Below are 22,556 nucleotides of genomic sequence, written 5' to 3'. Positions count from 1 at the left end.
CCTAGAATTCTTCTTAAAAAACTTATTTTCTATTATTCGTTGTTAAATAAATATTAAAAATTCATAAATGCTTTCACAGCATTAGAAGAATTTTCCATAGATGCATGTCTTTGTTTAATAAAAATATTGTCGGCAGTTATAATATCTAAAGGACGGAGCTGAAATTAAAAACAAAAACATGAAAACCTTAAAAACCAACTAAATTAAATTCAATATAAATTACCTTTAAACAGTGATGAGCCTCAATTTTAAAATCCTTATACATGGCGATTCTTTGTAAAGCTCTAACCGAGCGTATACGTTTCTGGGCATCAAATTCCAAAAGACGTTTTAAAACATCCTTAGCCTCATGGCACAAACTGTCCACTTCTTCAGGTAAAAAATCGGCCAAATCATGTAATTTGGTTGTACAGTTTTCAGCATTTAATACATCTTTGCTGCTGTTTAAATTAAAATGCCCTGCATTATCCAACTGATCTTTGGGTTGTTGTAAATGTTCGGGTAAATTTATGGTAATAAATTGTCTAATATCAGGACTCTAGAAATATAAAAATAATAGCAAACAATTAATAATTTTTCTCAGTGCATTAGTGTTTATTGCACCTGCTATTAAAAATCTCTTAAACATAAACTTAAACTTCCTTTTTATATTTTATTCTTTGATATTTCTTTTTCTTTCTTTCTTTTTTTTTGCTTTAACGATCATTTACTATTTATAACTTCAACCAGAATTGTTAGTGTCTAAACTAAAGAAGAAAATCTATTTTTATAAGCAATATTTTAAGAACAAACACAGAACACACTATCACCATCATCTTGTGGTTGGACTTATATAACCTATGTGTGCTGGTCTTTAGAAAACTTCATATGTGAGTAGACTGGCAATCATGTTTAAAATTATTAATTGCCATTATAAATGGCAAAACAACTTTAAAGACTTCATGTACGATCGTACGTACATACGATCGCTCGTTCCCTGTTTACTTCGAAATGGAGTGGAAAAAGTTAAAAAAGAGAAAAGAAAAATGAAAAATTTTAAAAATAAAATACCTCATAAATGAAAATGATTGTAAAATGAAGATCTTGTTAAAAGATTTTGTTCTTTAGTCCTTTTTTCAACGCTGTTTGGTTGTAATAATATTTTTATTATTTTTTTATATCATTTTTTATATTTGTGTTGTTATGTTAGCATCTTGATAAGATGATGATGCCTTTTAACTTCTAGTATATAATCAAGTGTACCATCAAAGCTTTAAACTACAAATTAGCATATAATTTTTTTCTTCTTCTTCTTTAATTAATAGTTATTTTATAATGATCACATGTGAAGCTTCCTCTTTTCTATAACTATGATCGTAGTTATAATTGTTAGCAGACGTAAAGTTAAAAATATCAAACATGTTGGAATTCAAACTGTTTTAATTATAAAATCAATAACGAAATTATACGACTAATTCTACAAATGAAAACATTGAGATTTTTAATTATCCAATTATTAGGGTTGTCTTTTGGTTTTCATTTCATTCATAATTAGTAATAAATTATTTTTATTTTAAAAAATATTTAAGGAATTGATCATGAATAAAGTAAAATTTAATATACAAATTCAATTATCCCACAAATTTTAAAATAATTTTCTATAATACTTTAAAAAGTTACCATAAAATATAACGTAATTCATTAATTAATTGTTAAATGTACAAAAATAATCCATCTTCTATATCTATCTATCTCTATATATATAAAAATGTAATGTCATCACGTGAGAACGGCTGGAGCGATTTGGCTGATTTTTTTTATTCAATTCGAAATTTTCAGTATTAAATGGTTTGTAAAAATTAAATTCAAAAATTCCGGGTAAAACTCGGAAATTTTTTTGTTGAGTACAGTCAACTATAATAAAAATATCTCCCTAAAGTATGCAGTCCAAATTTATATATTTTATTTGCAAATAAATAACAACAGGCAGGTTTTTGTGGGTTGGAGAAACTTGAAGAACTAACATTAGTAAATGCTACCGGGCGAAGACGGGGCGGTCAACTAGTAAAATATATTTTTCTTGTGCAGATGAACTAACTCAGAAAATAAAGACTTCTAATATTTAGGGGTTCTCATATAGTACTTATTGGAGTCCATAGAGTACGGAAAACTTATAGTCCAACTTACTATATCCATATATACATCGTTACAAATATCATTAGATATCCATATTGTCTATATTAATGACTTAGTAATCCAGATATAGATAGTCCAAAAATCGAGGTTGTCCCGGTTTTTTCATATACATTGGAATGACAAACTTATGTATATTGCCACTCATGGTGAATGAAGGATATAAAAAAGTGGTTTATTGAATTTCGTTGTGGCCTCCGATCGATGGATTCATCATGAATTTTTTCAATTATTTCGGGTGCAGCGAACTCAACTGGATGTCCAGAACGTACGGTATATTTCGTGCTTGTACGGCCGCAACGAAATTCACTAAACCACTTTTTATACCCTTCACCATGAGTGGCAAGGGTATATATAAGTTTGTCATTCCGTTTGTAATTTCCACATTTTTCATTTGCGACCCCATAAAGTATATATATTCTGGATCGTTATAGATAGCGGAATCGATATAGCCATGTCCGTCTGTGTGTTGAAATCAAATTTCCGAAGCCCCCAAATAACTTACATACACGATTCATACATCAATATCTCCGAAATTCTTCCGACTCGGTCGCTATTTAAAATCGAGAAAATCGGTCCACAAATGGCTGAGATATAAGGAAAAAACTAGGACAACCTCGATTTTTGACCTATATCTGGATTACTAAGTCATTAATATAGACAATATGGATATCTAATGATAGATATTTCAAAGACCTTTGCAACGACGTATATAAAACCATAGTAAGTTGGACATACAATGGGTCAAAATCGGAAAAAAATATTTTTTAACCCGAATTTTTTTTTCATCAAAAAAATTTTTTTTTGTCATAAATTCTTTTTTCAAAAAAATTAATTAAAGAAATTTAAAAAAACTTTTTTTAAAAAAAAACAATTTGGAAAAAAAGAATTTTAAAAAAATTTTAAAACATTAAAAAAAAATGTTGATTTTGTTAAATAAAAATATTTAAAAAAAAAAAATTTAAGTATAATTTGGTGAAGGGTATATAAGATTCGGCACAGCCGAATATAGCTCTCTTACTTGTTTACCATTGAAATTGATGATAGAGAGTTCCCTTAGTAATAATCAAGCTTAGCCTTGGTATTAGTGATGGTTTTTTTTCGTAAAATATAGAGCAGACGAAATTCACTTTTTTCTATCTTTTCCTCAAGTTACGGTAGTCTGCTATTAATAGCTGTCAAACACAAACAAAATGACGCAGCTGGTTCAACTGACAGATGCCAGTTGACAGGAGCAGTGTTGCCCTTTCAGTTAAGAGGCGGGAAATTAAAAAAAAAGTCACGAACTTATTGAGCCGCCTTGAACCGATCCTTACAAAAGTTAGTAGAATGATTTTGGTTGTTTATGTCCAATTTCATCACGATATTAATTATTATAAGACAATTATGAATGTTAAAGTCATTTTCAGAGGGAGACCTTGTTTGGGCACTAGGGACAAATATTTTACGATTTTCGCCATACTTTACAATAATTTCAGAGTACTAAGAACCAATTTGTTCAAACTTTTATCATAATTGCCGCATAATCAACATATTTATGACTGCTCAAACAGTATTCCGAAGCGACATTTGTATGGGGGCTAATTGAAATCATGCACCGATATTTCCCATTTTCAATACCAAACAAACTTTATCAACAGAGAATTTTGGCTCTTTCGTGTTTTCAACAGACAGGCAGACAGACAGACGGACGTGCATAGCAAGATCGTCTTAGAATCTTATGAGGACCCAGAATATGTATACTTTTGTGGTTCTGCGATGAATATTTTGATGTGAATGACAAAATCAATATACCACCCATCACCATCAAGGGTATAAAAAATGTATATAAATTCAATAGGATTCGTCCTTGGGGCATTAGATTTTAATATTGCGAACTGTAGTTTGATTACAGGGACGCACATCGCATAATCGACTCAGATCTGTGATCCTGATCGGATTGGTATACTTTAAAGTGGATGTTGGAACAATATCACTAACAGCACTAACCCAATAGACCCTCCTCACTATGGTGGTGTAGGATATAAAAACAAGTCATTTTGTACGTACACATACTTTATGTAGCCTTGTAAAGAATCATGAAAATAAATCTCATCTATATCATCATGATTGCACTCCATTTAAGCTTTCAAAAAAACTGAGCTTCTGGTATTAGTATCAGTATTTTTCAGATCTGGCTAACATTTGTTTCCTAGATCGAATAATGAAGCCATAACGGAAGCGCAGCCCTAATTTAATGACATTTCTATTGTATTTTAGAAATCAAAATATTAATTGTTTCGAACTCAGTTCAATAATTCAAAACATTAATTTATTAAACTGACAAAACGTACACAAACCAATAAACTTTAAAAGCTAGATTTAAAATATCAAACTAAAGTTTATAGCCAAATAAATTCGTTTTCTATTAAAGTCATAAAACAAACGCTTTAAATTTAATTGTTATTTAATTTGATTTCATCGACAATATCACCATCATCACCATCATCACCACAACAGCATAAACGATTTTCAAATTAACCGGAAATTTATTTTCTATAACACTATACATACATACGCTTAAAACTTCTTGAGATTATTTATTGTATATAATTTTTTAAGCCATTATTTTCCACTTTTTTGTTGTTTGTTGATTTTGAAACAGCGACATTAAGAATATATTAGCCTTATTTTATAATAAACAAAACACTTGACAACGACTTTGGCGTGTCTGAAGCACAATTAAGCCCCAGCTAATGTCCTCATCCGAAAAATCCATAAAATGCACAAAACAACACCAAAACATACATACTTACGTATGTTTGGATGTTTGTATATTTGCGAACAATGCGCAGGAGCACATTTACACGCAACTCTCTGATAAAAAGCAATAAATGAAGTTAAAACCCATGAAACAAACAAATCTACGAGTTGTTAAGGTCTAGGTCGTAATTTCTTCAGACTGTAAGACAGACATTTTGCAAAAATATGCTTCTTTTTTTTTGACTTGGTTTTGTTTGATTTTTGTTCAACTCTCTGTTTGGCTGTTTAGCAAACATGCAACATTTGTATAAACACTATGATTTACAGTGGTGATCATAAGTGTAGAGAGTATTTGAAATACATACAAATTAATGGAATCTAGTTTATTTCCTTTATACTGTCTATGCTTAAATTTCACATTTTATAACACACCACCCTGCTTTTAAACCTTATGTTATTTTTATTTAAACTCCACTGTAATTCAAGTAGTTTTTTATTTTTTATTATGCACTTTGTTGTAGTTGCAACAATGATGATGATGATGACTTTGAATAGTGTTTAATTGCAGGCAACAAAATAGACAACAATACTACAATAAAACTGCAACAAACAAACAAAAAAACACAACAACAATACAAAAAAAATTATGCAAATCCAACCCAACAAACCACAATGTGAATTAAAATTCTTATTAAGGAGTGAGATCGAAAAATTCTTAACACACGTTTTTCATTACATTTTTTAACCCAAGTATTATTTGAATTTTTTTTTGATCAAGTTACCTTTGAAAAACATGTCAGTTATTATGTGTAATGTCAATTATATTAATTTTTTTGTTAATCTGATTAAAATGAGTGACCAGAAAAAAGTGCGTACTGAAATTATTAAATATTTTCAACAAAACCCAACTTGGTCTTACAAAAAGTTGGCCAAGCATACAAAGGTCTGCCGTCAAACTGTTTCCAATGTTATTAAACAGTACCGGGAGAACTTGTCAGTTGATAGAAAACCTGGTTCAGGTAGAAGGAATGGTCCACATGATGTTTCTAAAGCCAAAAAAATAGAACGCATTTTCAAAAGAGCTCCCAACACATCCGGTAGGAAAGCAGCCCGGTTAGCTCAGTGCTCGGACTATTTGGTACGAAAAGTTAAAGCTAATGCAGGTTTAAAAACATACAAGGCTCAAAAAGTTCCTGACAGGAACGCTACTAAAAATTTAGAGGCCAAAAACAGAGCACGGAAATTGAAGTCAAGTTTTATAAAAAAATATTCTTGCTGCATAATGGATGACGAAACGTATGTTCTGGCAGATTTTTCGCAACTTCCAGGTCAAAAATTTTATGTTGCTGATGCTCGAGGGAATGTTGAAGAAAAGTTTAGGACCCAAAAGCAGACAAAATTTCCCAGAAAGTTCTTGGTATGGCAAGCAATATGCAGTTGCGGCAAAAGAAGCCACTCATTTGTTACAACGGGCTCTATAAATACCGAAATTTACATCAAGGAATGTTTACAAAAAAGGCTGCTTCCATTCATAAGACTTCATAATGTGTCCACTTATTTTTGGCCTGACTTGGCATCCTGTCACTATGGCAAACAAGCCCTTGAGTGGTACAAGAACAATAATGTGGTATTTGTACCAAGAGAGGCAAATCCTCCAAACTGCCCGGAGCTAAGGCCAGTGGAGAGATATTGGGCTCTTGTTAAAAGAGAATTGAAGAGTACAAAAAAGGTGTCCAAAAGTGTGGTAGATTTTAAACGGAGATGGACTACATGTTCGAGCAAAGTGACAGAAAGCACTATAAAAACGTTAATGGAAGGGTTTCCGAAAAAGGTTCAAAATTTCATCACTAGTGATTAAAACTATAAAAATAATTTTTTTTGTAAATTGTAATAATAATTTCAATCAAATAAAAAAAAAATTAAAGCTGTAAGTTTAGTGGTTTCTTTTTTATAAACATATATGTATGTTAAGAATTTTTCGATCTCACTCCTTATTACTGAAATGTCATGAGTATTTTTTTATTTTTTTTTTTTTCAAAACAATTTTTGACATCAACAATCATCATCAAATTAGTGAGCTGCATAATAAGTGCATTGCGAGATATTTGTTTCGATATAATTTTGTGAGTGAATCACGATCAAAAAAAAAATAGTAGTTGGATATTTTTTAATTGTATTATTTACAAATAACTAAAGTAGATTTATAGAAGCAGCACAATTATAAGAGCTTGAGCTATTAAAGCAATTAAAATGTTTAAAAATACATACAATTTCAATAAATTCTATTTAGACAAATGATGTTGCTCAATATAATGCTTTTATGCAATTGTTAAATTCTCATCCTGATTTAATTAATTCAAGCCTAGTTTATTGCTCTAAAATTTGAGTAAGCTGAGTAGGTCCGTCTCTGGCATAAACAAATTTCTTTAATAGATTGTAGTAAATGTTGCTCAACACTTGTTCCCCCAATAACTACAGTAATAAGCAGGGAAACCGGAAATATGCACTAAAAAAGCGTTTTAAGCGCTTTAAATATGCAGTAAAAACTTTAAAATATGCTCTTAAAATTTAAAAAATATGCTCTTAAAAAAACAAACTTTTACATAATTTTTAACCAAAAAATATACTTTTATTTAAAAAAAATCAATACAATTCATTTCTAAAAAGGTAAAGTAAAGTAACATAAAATAAATAAAAAGGTAAAGTAACATAAAATGAGCAAATTTAAAAGACAATATTTCTTTAACACTTAGAACGGTTAAGTTTGAATTAGAACTAAAATGGTGGCGCTATTATTAAAATAATGCTTATTTTATATTAAAAAAAGCCATCTATTTTTCAATTTTGAATTTCAAACACCTGTGACAGAACAGCGAAAAATAAGTAAGACAAAATTTGTTTTTGATAAAGTCAAAATATGCTATTAAACAGTAAAATATACTCTAAAAACGCAAAAATATGACATAAATATGCTCTTAAAACAAATATATGCAAACATATGCATTTAAGGGTAAAATATGCAAAAATATGCACTAACAAATCGATGCCAAAATTCTTAAATAGTTCTGAAACGTGTAAATATCTTATCCATGTGCTCATTAGACTCACCAGAAAAACAGGCATTTGCATATTTTGGTGTCCCTGGTAATAAGCATAACAATGTGTGTAATTTCTTGAGTCATGGAAATATAACCAAAAAAAAAAAGACCCGTGTCTCCCAGTTTTTCCCAAAGTCATGCACTTTTTATGGGCCCCCAACGATTTGGGCCCTTGGTGTCATTTTAGCAAAAAAGTGATAATTTTCTCAGGTTCATATCTTTCAAACAGTTCGAATTTTGATTTACACTCTGAGGCAATGTTGTAGCCCTTGTCATAAAGAACAGAGAAAATTGTGAACATATAAAATCACAGAAGCTTCATCTTCAAGATCAAAATCGACAATAAGAATTTAAAAAAAAAATATTTTTTTTTTACCTTTTTGCCCCTGTTCAGGTCCATAGGTAGCAAACCGTTCAAAATTCAAGGAAACAATCAACTACAAAAATGTACTTAAGATCTCAATAAACAACTTTCTAGAATATATGAACTTCCTAAGAATGATTATTAACACCGTTTAGGTAGGTCAATATAAGTTAGTAAGAAAAATCTAAATGAATTAAGTGTTTTATGCAATTAAATTATTATAAACTAAAGCATACTTTTAGGCAGCTTAAAAAAATGTATTTCTAAATTTATTTCGAATTTTTTAAAGTTTTTTGCGACTAAGGTAGCCATGTTATATTATATATCAATAGAAAGGTGATTTTGTCTATTTTTCAAAAATATATATAACTTTTGACAATTAAAAAATTCATGGAATACTTTTTTGAAAAATATAACAAAAAATGCTTTTTATTAGTTTTTTCAAAGATAAACTTTTTAAATTTGAAATTAAATTTTTATTTATGAATATTTTTTAATGAAATTTTACAATTATATAGATTTTTCTATTAAAAAATTAAAAATAAAAACAAATTTTGAAATTTGTACTCAGGAATCCAGCAATTCCAACAAAAAATATTTTGAAAATCCCAAAAATACGATTTTTTAGTTTTTTGGGTTATCGGAACGCTTTACAAAATAATTAAGAAACCTTTGGCCATCTAAAATGGATTACTATATTTTGATATCGACTATGCGATTTGAGAATTATTGCCCTAAAGTTTAATTTTACATAAAAAATAGGTGTATATTGGATGGACTTGGTCCCACAATTTTCAAATTTGTTTTTATTGAAAATATTTAATGTAAAGTTAGATTTTCAAAAAATAAGTTCCTAATAGGGCCCATACACAACACCATCATTATTGAGCAATGAAGTGATTGTGCAATTAAGCTTGAAGCACATATTACCCCAGCATGCTGGTACAAAATAATTTTTTTTACCAAAAATTGTGTGGAAAAGTTTGTAATGAATAATGATAAACAAAAACGAAAAATTATCAAAAAAAAAACGTGTTTGCATGAAGAAATGGTTAGAAAACAAAGGAGAACTAGGACACACTAAACTTCTAAAAGAAGATGGTACATTTTTCTTCTCTGGAAAATTCCTGATCTTCCAAAAATGGAGTTTATCGTAATACCACAACGAAGACTCCAAAACATCATCTGTTTCTGCAGTATTCGAAAAACGTTGATTTTTTTACCATTCTTGCTCTTGGCCCACCTCTTTCTATTGTTCTACCATTTTATTGTAGCATTGGTTTTTTAATTCATAGGCAAGGCATTGTTTTATAAACTTCGATAAATTCTCCCCAAAATATTTTTTTCTTTGGCATTCATATTTATTTTTTGATGTTTATGTCTTGACGATTTAAATTTTATGATCTAATTTTACAACACACGATTCAATCATGCTGGTTCAATCAAAAAATATCAAACTATTTTTGATAAAGCACCAGCCGCTGGTACAATCACACCACAAGCTCATACACGATCAATCAGCTGGCACAATCATTTGATTGCAGAATCAGTGATTAGAAATTTTTTTAGATAAGAAAAAAAGTACTTTTTTCACAAAACCTAGGGAATAATCGCCTTTTTAAAAATTTTAAATGCAAATGCATATAACTTTCCAATAAACGCCAAAGCCCCACAAATTCAAGCCCTTGAACATTTTGTTGGAATTTGACTTGAATGCTTTAAACTTGAAAAATATTTGAAAATTTTTAATATTTTTCAAACAAATAACATATGGTTTGAATTTATGTTTCCTTTTTACAGGATAATGCTAATGAAATAAAGTGTAACACAACTGTTATTAAATTGCTTGACTATAATTCAAGGCTTGAATTACACTTGCTTTCATCTTGAATTCCAGTAAAAATGCTTATTGACTTTGTGCGTCAGCTTCTTTTTCGGAAGCAGTTATTTTGTCAAATTCTGTTGATTATTTTATAAACTTCCAAGGAATTATATTTTTTTCTCAAGAATAATTTTAATGAAATTTTGAGAATTTTGGTAGTTTCTACCAAAATCTAATTTTTATTTTCTTTACTGTTTTTATTTATTGTCTACAAAGATAATTCAACTCAATTTGCATGCATTAGCGCCTCTATAAAATGATTACAGTTTATTTTTTATATTTTTTTCATTAAACAATTGTTCGCAAGTTTTTGTACTTTTTTAACTTATAAATAATTTATAAGTTGTTCACTTGTTATTTAAATATGATTCATTTATATCATTAATTATTGTAGTAGAAATTGAATGTTAATAGTAGCAGCAATAATTTTTTAAGTAGCAGTAGTTTTTATATTCAGTATATCTTTTTTTTGAAAAAATCTTTTAATTTGCGTAATTAGAGGAATGATAATTGAAAATATATTTTATTTGTAAAACAACGATTTAAAAAATGACGTTCATTATTTGCTAAGGAAATGCCTAAAGAAAGTAGAGTGATAGATTTAATTACGTATTTATTTAGTTATTTAGTTAAATGTAAAGAGGGAACACTGAATTCTAGGGATATCAGAGTATGGGGTGAATTTATAATGATGCAATATTTAGTACAGTTACATAGCCAATATTCCATGTATAATATATAATTAATTCCATAAATTACATAGTATTTTGTAGCAATTTTTTACAGTTTTGAATACAGATCCATAAATAAACATTATCTAAACTTTATACAAAAGTAAACATATATGTACTCGTATGTAGTTTTATACAATAGTTTCTCATTGCAGATAGTTGAGGAATTGTAACCAAACAATATCAAAGAATGTCTAAATATCTTTTTAAGCTAAATGTTAAGTGGGGTCAATATGTTTTTTTCAATGGGCTCAATAAACTTAAATTTTTCCTTTAAAGATTGCTTTCAAATAAAATGGTTTCATTACTAAGGCAGCAAATACATGCCATCGCAGTAAAACCATTAAGAAATTAAATAAAATCAATATTTTTAGTTAAAAAATGGTCCAACGATCCAAACTACTCAAAACAACGACCAAGTTAAAGACAAACAGCAATGCCCAAAACAACTATACATATATCTATCTATATATATAAAACGCAAAAAATGTTTTTACCTTTGTCCGTTAGCGATTAGCTCCAAAAGGAAATTTTCTGAAGACGGTTTTAGATACCTATAATACTATATACGTCCATTCGGTACATTCGTAAAGCCGATTACCATATTATCCAACACAAACATTTTTCCCAAATATGAACTTTTGAAAATTTTTATGTCTTGAAATTATGTAGGTACCCCATACGATGTGTAGGTCCACTAAGATGGGACTTTTGGATATTGGAATTTTAAGGGGGTAAAAATGGGTAAAACCGGGTATCTCCGGCACTAATAAACCTAGCACTAAAAGGCGAACTTAAACTACATTTATGCAAAAAAATAAGTGAACAGGTAGGTGTGTGGAACTTTTTGATTTTAGTACTTTTTTTGTATCCATATCCAAGAAATTTTATTTAAATGTAATTGTAGTCTTCTAAAAAAATTAAAATGGATTTTTTGAAATTTGAAAGTATAACTGATCACTCTTTTTGGAACTTTGTTGTATAATACAACGTATACAAATGTTTATTATAAAACCCCTTTATTAATAAATAATTTTTAGCGTAGTAGGACACGCTGTACAGTGGTTTCCCTTATATGAACAAGCGGTCAAATATCAATATTTCCAAAAATAAAAAAGCTAGGGTCTTCAAAATTTATCATCTCATAGCATGTCCGAACAGAACGTTTGCATATTTTTAGGAAAAATATAAACAACTATAGTCACAGTAGCCATTTGATCCTTGAAGGGTAATCTATCTATACTTTTTTTTTAAAAAAAAATAGTAAAAATACTACTTTTTTAAAAAAAGGAGTAGAATTTCTACTTTTTAAAAAAAATGTGTAGAAATACTACTTTTTAAAAAAAGGAGTAGAAATACTACTTTTTTAAAAAAAAGGAGTAGAAATACTACTTTTTTTTAAAAAAGGAGCAGAAATACTACTTTTTAAAAAAAGGAGTAGAAATACTACTTTTTTAAACAAAGGAGTAGAAATACTACTTTTTTTCAAAAAAGGAGTAGAAATACTACTTTAAAAAAAAAGGAGTAGAAATACTACTTTTAAAAAAAAGGTGTAGAAATACTACTTTTCTAAAAAAGGAGTAGAAATACTACTTTTCTAAAAAAGGAGTAGAAATACTACTTTTCTAAAAAAGGAGTAGAAATACTACTTTTTAAAAAAGGAGTAGAAATACTACTTTTTAAAAAAGGAGTAGAAATACTACTTTTTAAAAAAGGAGTAGAAATACTACTTTTTAAAAAAAGGAGTAGAAATTCTACTTTTAAAAAAAAGGTGTAGAAATACTACTTTTTTAAAAAAGGAGTAGAAATACTACTTTTTTAAAAAAATTAGTAAAAAAGGAGTAGAAATACTACTTTTTAAAAAAGGAGTAGAAATACTACTTTTTTCTAAAAAAGGATAGAAATACTACTTTTTTATAAAAAGAGGAGTAGAAATACTACTTTTTTAAAAAAAGGAGTAGAAATACTACTTTTCTGAAAAAGGAGTAGAAATACTACTTTTTAAAAAAGGAGTAGAAATACTACTTTTCAAAAAAAAGGAGTAGAAATACTACTTTTTTAAAAAAAGGAGTAGAAATACTACTTTTCTGAAAAAGGAGTAGAAACACTACTTTTTTAAAAAAATTAGTAAAAAATGATTAGAAATACTACTTTTTTTTAAAAAGGAGTAGAAATACTACTTTTTAAAAAAAGGAGTAGAAACACTACTTTTCTAAAAAAGGAGTAGAAATACTACTTTTCTAAAAAAAGGAGTAGAAATACTATTTTTTTTAAAAAAGGAGTAGAAATACTACTTTTTTAAAAAAAGGAGTAGAAATACTACTTTTTAAAAAAGGAGTAGAAATACTATTTTTTTAAAAAAAGGAGTAGAAATACTACTTTTCTAAAAAAGGAGTAGAAATACTAATTTTTTAAAAACAGGAGTAGAAATACAAATTTTTTTTAAAAAAAGGAGTAGAAATACTACTTTTTAAAAGAGGAGTAATAATACTACTTTTTTCAAAAAAAGAAGGAGAAGAAATACTACTTTTTTTTAAAAAAAAGGAGTAGAAATGATACTTTTTAAAAGAGGAGTAGAAATACTACTTTTTTCTAAAAAAGGAGTAGAAACACTACTTTTTTTTAAAAAAAGGAATAGAAATACTACTTTTTTAAAAAAGGAGTAGAAATACTACATTTTTCTAAAAAAGGAGTAGAAATACTACTTTTTTCTAAAAAAGGAGTAGAAATACTACTTTTTAAAAAAAAAGAAGTAGAAATACTACTTTTTAGAAAAGGAGTAGAAATACTACTTTAAAAAAAGGCATACTACATTTCTGAAAAAGGAGTAGAAATACTACTTTTTTTAAAAAAAGGAGTAGAAATACTAATTTTTTAAAAACAGGAGTAGAAATACTACTTTTTTTAAAAAAAATTAGTGGAAATACTACTTTTTTAAAAAAGGAGTAGAAATATTACTTTTTTAAAAAAAAAAAAAAAAAAAGAATAGAAATACTACTTAAAAACAATGATTTCAGACATTCAATGAATGATTTAGAAGCAGCGTCTTGAAAAACGTTTGTTGCCGTCGTGAAAAATTTTCTTTGGAAATCGGAAGGACGGAAATTATAAGGAATTAATAATAAAGGATTTAATAAGCTTTAAAAATCTGCACAAACATTTACACAAGTTTCCAGAATATCTAGGATCATATAGCGAAGAGTAAGCAGAACGTTCCATCAAGATTTAAAAGTGATGGAAGATACTCGCAGATACCAAGGTCGCTGGGAAGAACATAGGATGGCAGATTACTGTTGGTGTATCGCAGTGCAATGTCCTAAGTATAATTTAATAAAAGGTTGTAAAATCGTTTATTTTCGTTCTTTTTTACCCCTCAGGAGATGGTAAGCCCTCATTAGTCAACTGCTAAAAACTTATTTTATATTGAAGATTAAATAAAACTTTTTTATCGACATTGAACAAGTAATTTAGACAGTAACAGCCTGAAAGGCATATTCTGCTCCGCTACTGTCATTATCAGCAATATTCAATGGTCAAGGATCTCGTTCGGAAATAGTTGTGAAATCATTATGGAACCATCATCTACATATGTTTACAAGAGATCTTGTACAATTTATTTCTGATAATTGGAGATGTGTCTAAATAAGTTGAAAGAAAAACAGAAAATGTCACACAATTTCCATTCCATTGATATAAAATATGTCTGTTGTAAATCCAAAATAAATAATCATAATATGCAAATACGAAAAACCATAAAAGATAATAAATAAAAAATAATAATAATTTGAATTTATGAAGGCTATTGAACATAATACTCGTACTAACAACTTAAAACGCCTTTAGTTAATAGTTGAAAAACATTAAACTTAACTGACAGACAGACAGATAGACTGACGTAGGGACTGGCAATTAGATTAATGTTTAATTTAGCTACCAAACATTATTCATCCATCACAAATCTTAAAACAAAATCATGCAAATCATTAGTAATTATTGATGGCGTTTAGCCAGCCATTAGCACAGGTCTATTGAGATAAATGATAATATTTCGATTTTAACATTTTGTTTTTTTTTACTAGTACAGTGCAGTAGAGGAAGGGAATTTGTTTGTACAGTGTTTTTCACGATCAAAATGGTTAAACTTTGTTTGAGTGGCTGTTCTGTATCTGTAGCTGTGATTTTTGTTTTGTTTTTTTCCCAGTGATTTATGATTGTTGCATCTTAATGATAATGAAGATGATTTTGCAATTAAATTTATCTTATTTTTTCATTGTTTTTAGCTTCTAAAGTTTTAACAAACTGTTTTTTTATTTTGAACTTTTAGAATATTTCAAACATTTTGTTTTGGAATTTTCGGTTACGAAATAATAACAAACAAAAAAAACTATTATAAAAACAGTTCAAGTCTAATAATTTAAATGATTATAGGAAATTTTATTAAGTTTTATGAATTATAATTTAGAAATAAAATTCAAATTTAATTAATTGATTAAAATAAAAGAAATTTCAACAAATTATTAACAAAAAAAAATTAGAGAAAATCATTTGTAATAAACTGCTAAAGTTGTACATAGTTCGCAAGTTGTACTACTTTTACTTCTTTGGATTGTTTGCTTGAAACTGATATGCTTAGAAAATATAAGTAATAATTTAGTTTTTAGTTACAAATGAAAAAAAAAAAAACTTAAAAATTATATAGCTTTTTTTATACTTATGTATCTGGAGGATAAACACTTCCATAAGTTCTAAAAGTACTGAATCAAAGGTCATGTTATAAACTATTCTGTTTATAAAGCTTGTTATTTGTTCTTCTAAAGTTATTTATTTGACTCTGTTATTTTGTGTGTAATTTTATCCAAGTTAGTAAAAACCATTTGAACGTTTAAAATAGATTTAACCAGTCATACAAGAACAAAAATACAACATTGTTGTTATAAAACATCAAAAAAGGACACATAAGTAAGACATAACATTCGAAATCGTTTTGTTCGTTTTAAAAAGTTGTAGGGAAATAGCCCAGTAGGAAATAGAACATTTTAAGTATACTATATTCCATTAATAACATTTTGAATTTATTGACCGGGGATATATACATAAATCCATATACTTTACTATTAAATTACAACAAAAATATGCACAGGTTCTCTCATACAACAATTCTGTTCGGAAACGCTTATAGTTTTTACTCGATCACTTTGTCTGATGATTTACGATATTCTTAAAGTTATATCTTCAAAAAAAAACATAAGTATTTGATTTTCAAATTGATTTTAACATTAATTCTCTTATTTAAAATACATATTATGTTTTACCATTAAAATAGACGAGACTTTTTGAAAAAAAAGTGTTCATTTTCTCAGGCTCATATCTTGTAAACAGTTCGGTATTTTGATTTACTCCCTGAGGCAAAGTTGTAGCCCTTGTCATAGAGAATAAAAATTGTGAACATATAAAATCAAAAAACCTTCATCTTCAAGATCATAATCGCAAAAAATAGAAATAATTTATTTTTAAGCTGCCTAATAGTATGCTTTAGTTTATAATAATTTATTAGTTTTTTCTTATTAACTTATTGACCTACCTAAACGGTGTTAAGAATCATTCCTAGGAAGTTCATATGTTCTAGAAAGTTGTTTATTGACACCTTAGGTACATTTTTGTAGTTGATTGTTTCTTTGAATTTTAGACCTGAACAGTGGAAAATAGGTAAAAAAAAATTAAATTGCAATTTTAATCTTGAAGATGAAGTTTTTTTGATTTTATATGTTCACAATTTTTGTTCTCTATGATAAGATTTACAACTTTGCCTCAGAAAGTAAATCTAAATTTCGAACTGCTTTCACGATATGGGCCTGAGAAAATGATCACTTTTTTGCAAAAATGACACCGAGGCCCCAAATCGTTTGGTCTTTTATCACGTAGTGATGTCCGTATATGTTTATTTTTTTTTTTGGAGTCGAAATAAAATGAGTTTCTTAAATCTAATTTTCCTACTGGTGCTGACCACATTTACGGGTAGCATCTTGATAATGATGAAGCAACAATTGTTTTATTGAAACATAAGCATTTGCCTTCTTTTGGTTTTGGTTTCAGTTTATGTTTAATTTTTTTTCCTTATTTCTTTAATGTTCTTCATTTCATGATGTACGTACGCATTTTGCTAGTTAGGCCTTTTGGTTCTTTGTTGTGTTGTGGTTACAATAAATATTTGTGTTGTAAGCACAATAAATTTTAAAGTCTTACCCCTTTTTGGGGATAATGGTAGTGAGTGCATTTTAGAATAATGTGCAGTGTATGGCAATGGAATGACTGAGGAACCGAACAAAAAAAACAGATAATGATGGTGATGACGATGACTTTGGTCAATAAGCAGGAATAGTATGGGCACATACATGTTGAGCGCAGCGCAAGTCTTTTATGTTGGTTGAGAGCCACCAAACAAGCCCATCAAGTAAGCAAAACCAACCAAAGTAAACGAAGCCAAACTGAATCATAAACTAAACTAAGCAGCAGTCATCTAAGAGCCAATAAAGGTAATTTGGTTTAAGAAGACATGATGGTTAATGGTGTTGGTGTTGGGGGGGGATAAAAGTGCAACACACCAACTGCACTGAAGAAGACTGCGTGCGGTGGTAGTTGACGTTTTGGTTTGGTTTGGTTTCACTTGGCGTTGTTGATGTTGATGAAGTTTATGAAACCAGAAAAATCTCAGTTTTCTTGTAGTGATGTGAGCGAGCTTCTTTTTCCCTTTTATGCTGCCATCAAAACCAAACAGCCATCCAGCCAACAAGCACTCCACAGATATGGCAAATATAATTCTTCGTTATTGGCCTTGAAGATCCTAAGCACGGAAAAAGAGGTCATTGTCATGGCATTACAACTTTTTAGCCAAAGTCAAAGCCATATTATGGTTGGGTTTTACCTCTCTGCCGGGCGTACGAACGAGTAAATAGTTAAATAATGTTCTGTTGTTTGGCTTGGAATCAATGTTTTTGTGGACGGTTGGTTGGTTGGTTGGCTAGTTGTTTGGTTTATTAAAAAGGGAAATCATTTAGGTTTTTTTCTCCTACTAGATCAAGAGTTTTATTTTGTTGTTGTTGTTGTTTAGTTCTTGTAATAGTCTATGATAGCAATTAGTAATTAAAGTTAAGTTTTTTTTGCCAACAATTGCAGAGTTTCGCTTATTTTCCCGCAATAATAAAAAAAGGGCTTCTGTTGAGTTCACTCAACAACTGACTGTTCAAATTGTCGTTCGTTCCTGGTCAACATCAACCATGTTTGGAATGGTTGTTTGCTGTTGCTGGGTTTATTTCCACCAGCGCACCATTGTTGGCTTCACATTAATTGAAATTTACATTTACGCGTTTTCTTTTTTCTAGTCTGTCTTCCCTTTCATACATATTATTTTGTAAAACAAAATCTGTAACTACTAGTGTTCTTTTTTAGTTTTTTTTTGTTGGTTGTAAGTTGATTTTCCAACGTGTTATTTACATGATCGTGAATGTTTAAAAACTGATTGTTAAGATAAATTAAGCTCAAACACACACAATTACCGGTACATTGGCTTTTTCTTCTTTCTGCAGCTAGATGATGATGATGATGGGGTGTATGGTTTTGTTTTTGCAACCATGTCAGTTGTTTGTATTTAAAGTTCTTCGTTTTATTTATTGCTGCCATTTCAATTTTAATAATTTCTTTGGGAAATTCAGGAAACATTTGCAAAAAGAACATTCATATTTCAAAAACGTCTCATAAATATTTAATTACTTAAGTTTACACATTTCACGCCATGTTAACTAAAGTTATATGTTTAAGATCAGGGGAAATATTATTAAAATTTTAATAATTTAAATTTTAACTTGAACTGTGTACAAGAAATTGTGCGTGCAAGTGTAATTGGAAACGATAGAAATTGTCTTGGAATAAACTTCTTACAAAGATTACATCAGTTAACTTTTGCTAAAGAATATGTTTAATTTAGAAAATAAAACCCTGCCTTTTTTAAAAAGGAAGAAAACATTAAAATTTAATTGAGAGCTTTAAAATTAATAAAGACCTTCTAAAACGTATGCAATTAAAGAATTTGCGTTAAAAAATAGTGCATAACTTAAGGCGATTTTATAATTTTAAAGCATATAATATAAAAAACAAGTAAGAGAGCTATGCCGAATCTTATATACCCTTCACCAAATTATACTTCAAAATAAACATTTTAAATATTTTTAGGTAAACAAAATTTATTTTTTTTTGCAGTTTTTTAATTTTTTGTAAAAAAAATGTTTTTTTGTTTTTTAAATTTTTTTAATATTTAGCGATAAAACACTTTTGGTGAAAAAAAAATTCGGGAAAAAAAATATTTTTCCGATTTTGACCCATTATAGGTGCAACTTACTATAGCCTTATATACATCGATGCAATGGACTTTGAAATATCTATCATTAGATATCCATATTGTCTATATTAATGACTTAGTAATCCAGATATACATAACGTTAAATTTGCATGATTTCTGCTGATAAATGAAGTGGGAGAGCAAAAATAGGTGCAATTCATAAAACGTGCAAAACTGAGTTTATGCGGGTTATTTTAATTTTTTCTTTCAAACTCTTTGAATTCATCTCATTTATTTTTGTTTCTTTACTCCTATTTGTTACGAATAAAATAATAAAAATAAAAATATTTTTTTTTTTTTGGATTTGCTTTTATAGTTTTTGTTTTTATGGATGACGGAAGTGTAGTGAACATGGACTCACTTCTGCTCGCCACTGTAGGTCAAAAATAGGTAAAAAATCGAGGTTGTCCTGGTTTTTTCCTCATATCTCAGCCATTTGTGGACCGATTTTGCTGATTTTAAATAGCAAACTTCTCGAAAGCATGTCTGACAGAATTATTAAAGATTTGGATCCCGAAGATATCTGGGGTCTTCAGAAAATTGATTTCAACAGACGGTTAGACAGCCAGACAGGCGGACATGGCTTAATCGACTCCGCTATCTATAAGGATCCAGAATATATATACTTTATAGGATCGGAAATGAAAAATGTAGAAATTACAAACGAACGGAATGACAAACTTAACAAGGTGGCGCAAAAGTAAACTTCCTATGTTTTTTGACTGTAATTAAAAAAATTATTGGTCAAATAAATATACCCTTCTCACGAAATATATACCCTTCAAATATATACCCTTCTCACGAAGGTGAAGGGTATAACAAGTTAGAAAGCAATATTCGGCTGTGCCGAATCTATAGCCTTCAGCAAAGTATACTTTAAGATAAAAATTGGAAAAAAAAATTTGGAGAAAAAATTTTCTTTGTGGAAAAATTATTTTTTTTGGAAAAAATGTTATTATTGAAAAAAATATCGGGTTACAAATATTTTCCCGATTGTGACCCATTGTTGGTCCGAATTACTATGGCGTTATATAGCTGTCCATATTTGAACAAGTTACGAGCTTTACAAAGTTTTTCACACCAGAGGTGGTCGACTTTGTCAGCCTGTATCTCACCTTATATTTTAACAGGGTGGTCATACATTTCATTTCCTGAAAGCTTATGTATTCCTGTATCATTCGTTCTTTTATCATTTTGCAACAGGGCTAGTAGTTTAGAAGATAAAGATTTATTAAAACTTTTTTTCGATCGACTTTGAAAAATAATAAATGATTTGTGAATCTCCTGAAGGCTTAAACCATAGAGAATTATACATAGAGATGAGACACTACTATTTGTCAAACAAAAATACAACAAAAAGTATGTTTGATACAACAACAAAATACATTGACTAGCATGAATTTTGTTGTTGCGAGAGATAGGTTTTTGACAACAGACTTAGGTTTTTGACAATTGCGTCTCGTCTCTATGTTACCCTATGGCTTAAACCATATAAAAATACATAGAACAGAAGAAGAGAGAAATATTAATGAAAACAAGTAATCAAAATTACTCTCTTTTCACACATATGTGTGATACAATAACAACCCAGTTGCAAAATTAGTCGTAGACGACAATATCTTTGACAATTTATGTAAGACATGTCTTATATCAGAGACAATTGATGACAAGATGAGCGACAATGTCTTGAATGTTGACGAAAAGTTGAGCGACATTGTCTTGAATATGATATTCTGTTAACTTATAGCTGAACTGTTCATTGTTATTGTATAAACGACAAACTGAGCGACATTTTCTCTCCTTTAGTTGTACACGATTTTCGCGACATTTGTTCGAAAAAGTCTTTGGCGATTTGTTCTGGCTGTCCCTCATATGTCGTCCACGAATATACATTGTCGTGCACCTATCATTGAGGATGTTTTGAAGACGTGGCCAATTGGGAAAATACATGACAATACATTAGGTTTTATGTTTTAGGCTCTCAGTTACTTATCTAGTTGTCATCTATGGCTTAAACATTTTAAATAAGTATTTCGTATTATGTATAGAAAACTTTCGAACTTGAGGATTAACCTTCTAAAGAAATCATTTTTCGGATCAATTCTCAGAAGAACAATTACCATAAAAAACTAGAAATTTTAGGATGAACTGTTTTTATTTAAATACCGAAATTCCTCAAATACGGAGCAAATGTTCCAAATATTATGGCGACCAACTTTGTGGCACCTCCCACTAATTCTCATGGCAAATACGAACCCATGTAAATACAAATCATCTCGGAAACACGTTCGTTCACTGTGTAAAATTTAATTAAGAAATCTGCAATCGTTTACAAGCAACCTAACTATTTCCAAAATGCAATGTGTAATCGGGTATTGAACCGTAAATTATTCGTAAATGAGTTATCTTTGTATCCAATTAGGTCGATTACAATTAAACGTCTCTTAGCATACACCTAGGGTACCTTCATAAATGTTAAAATAACTTGTGAAGTAACCAGCTAAGGATCTGATGAGATTTTCAGGAAACTGACTCATAGTAATCAATAAGTGCTTTAACATGTACATTTATTAACTACTTTAGATCAGCTGTCAAACTGTATTTTTGTATTAAATTAGAGCCAATTGACTTCCTGCTAGGACACGCTCATTAGAGTGTCCCTTGGAATTAAATTTTTGAATTGTTGAAACGGTACCCGCTGAAAACTTTCGTAATGACCTAAAATACCACCAAAAAAAAATTGTACCTTGTTCTAAGAAGGGCAACGACTTTCGATTTAGTTTTGAGGTGCATTTAAGGAGATTAAGTAATTACTTTTGCATTTTAATTTAAAAGAATCGAAATATGTACGTAATTGTCGTTCAAATGAGATATAAAAGACAAAAATTGGTTAAAAAATGTTAAAGTTATTAAAAAATCGCCAGGCCATTAACGTGTCTCAGGCCACTAGAACAAGAAATGTAGGAACAAAATTAACATATTTTGAGAAATATTAAAATAAAAGCTTATTTTTACTTAGTATATATCCATATTTACTTGTATGTGAGTTTTTATCTTCATAACATACAGTTAACCTATTCGAAGGTATAACCAAAAAAAATATTTTTTTTAACGGCAGTCCAATATCAAATTTTTAAAAATTTTGTTAAACTAATTTTAGAATTTTTTGATTATC

General features: G+C 28.9%; 1 protein-coding gene across 1 annotated transcript in view; it reads right to left on the bottom strand.

The window, feature by feature from the left end:
* S6KL (S6 Kinase Like) overlaps positions 1-22,556 on the bottom strand; it is a 111,117-nt gene continuing 88,561 nt past the window's right edge. Inside the window, exons 8-9 of the mRNA XM_065506801.1 lie at positions 224-538; positions 1-158 (exon numbers count right to left, since the gene is read on the bottom strand). Of these exons, the coding sequence (XP_065362873.1) occupies positions 54-158; positions 224-538 (420 nt within the window). The 3' untranslated portion in view covers positions 1-53. The remainder of the gene's footprint in view (positions 159-223; positions 539-22,556) is intronic.

Source organism: Calliphora vicina, chromosome 4, assembly GCF_958450345.1.
Source record: "Calliphora vicina chromosome 4, idCalVici1.1, whole genome shotgun sequence".
In the NCBI taxonomy this organism is placed as follows: domain Eukaryota; kingdom Metazoa; phylum Arthropoda; class Insecta; order Diptera; family Calliphoridae; genus Calliphora; species Calliphora vicina.
The sequence above is the reverse complement of the archived record's forward strand: the minus strand, read 5'-3'. Positions and strand labels throughout refer to the sequence as shown.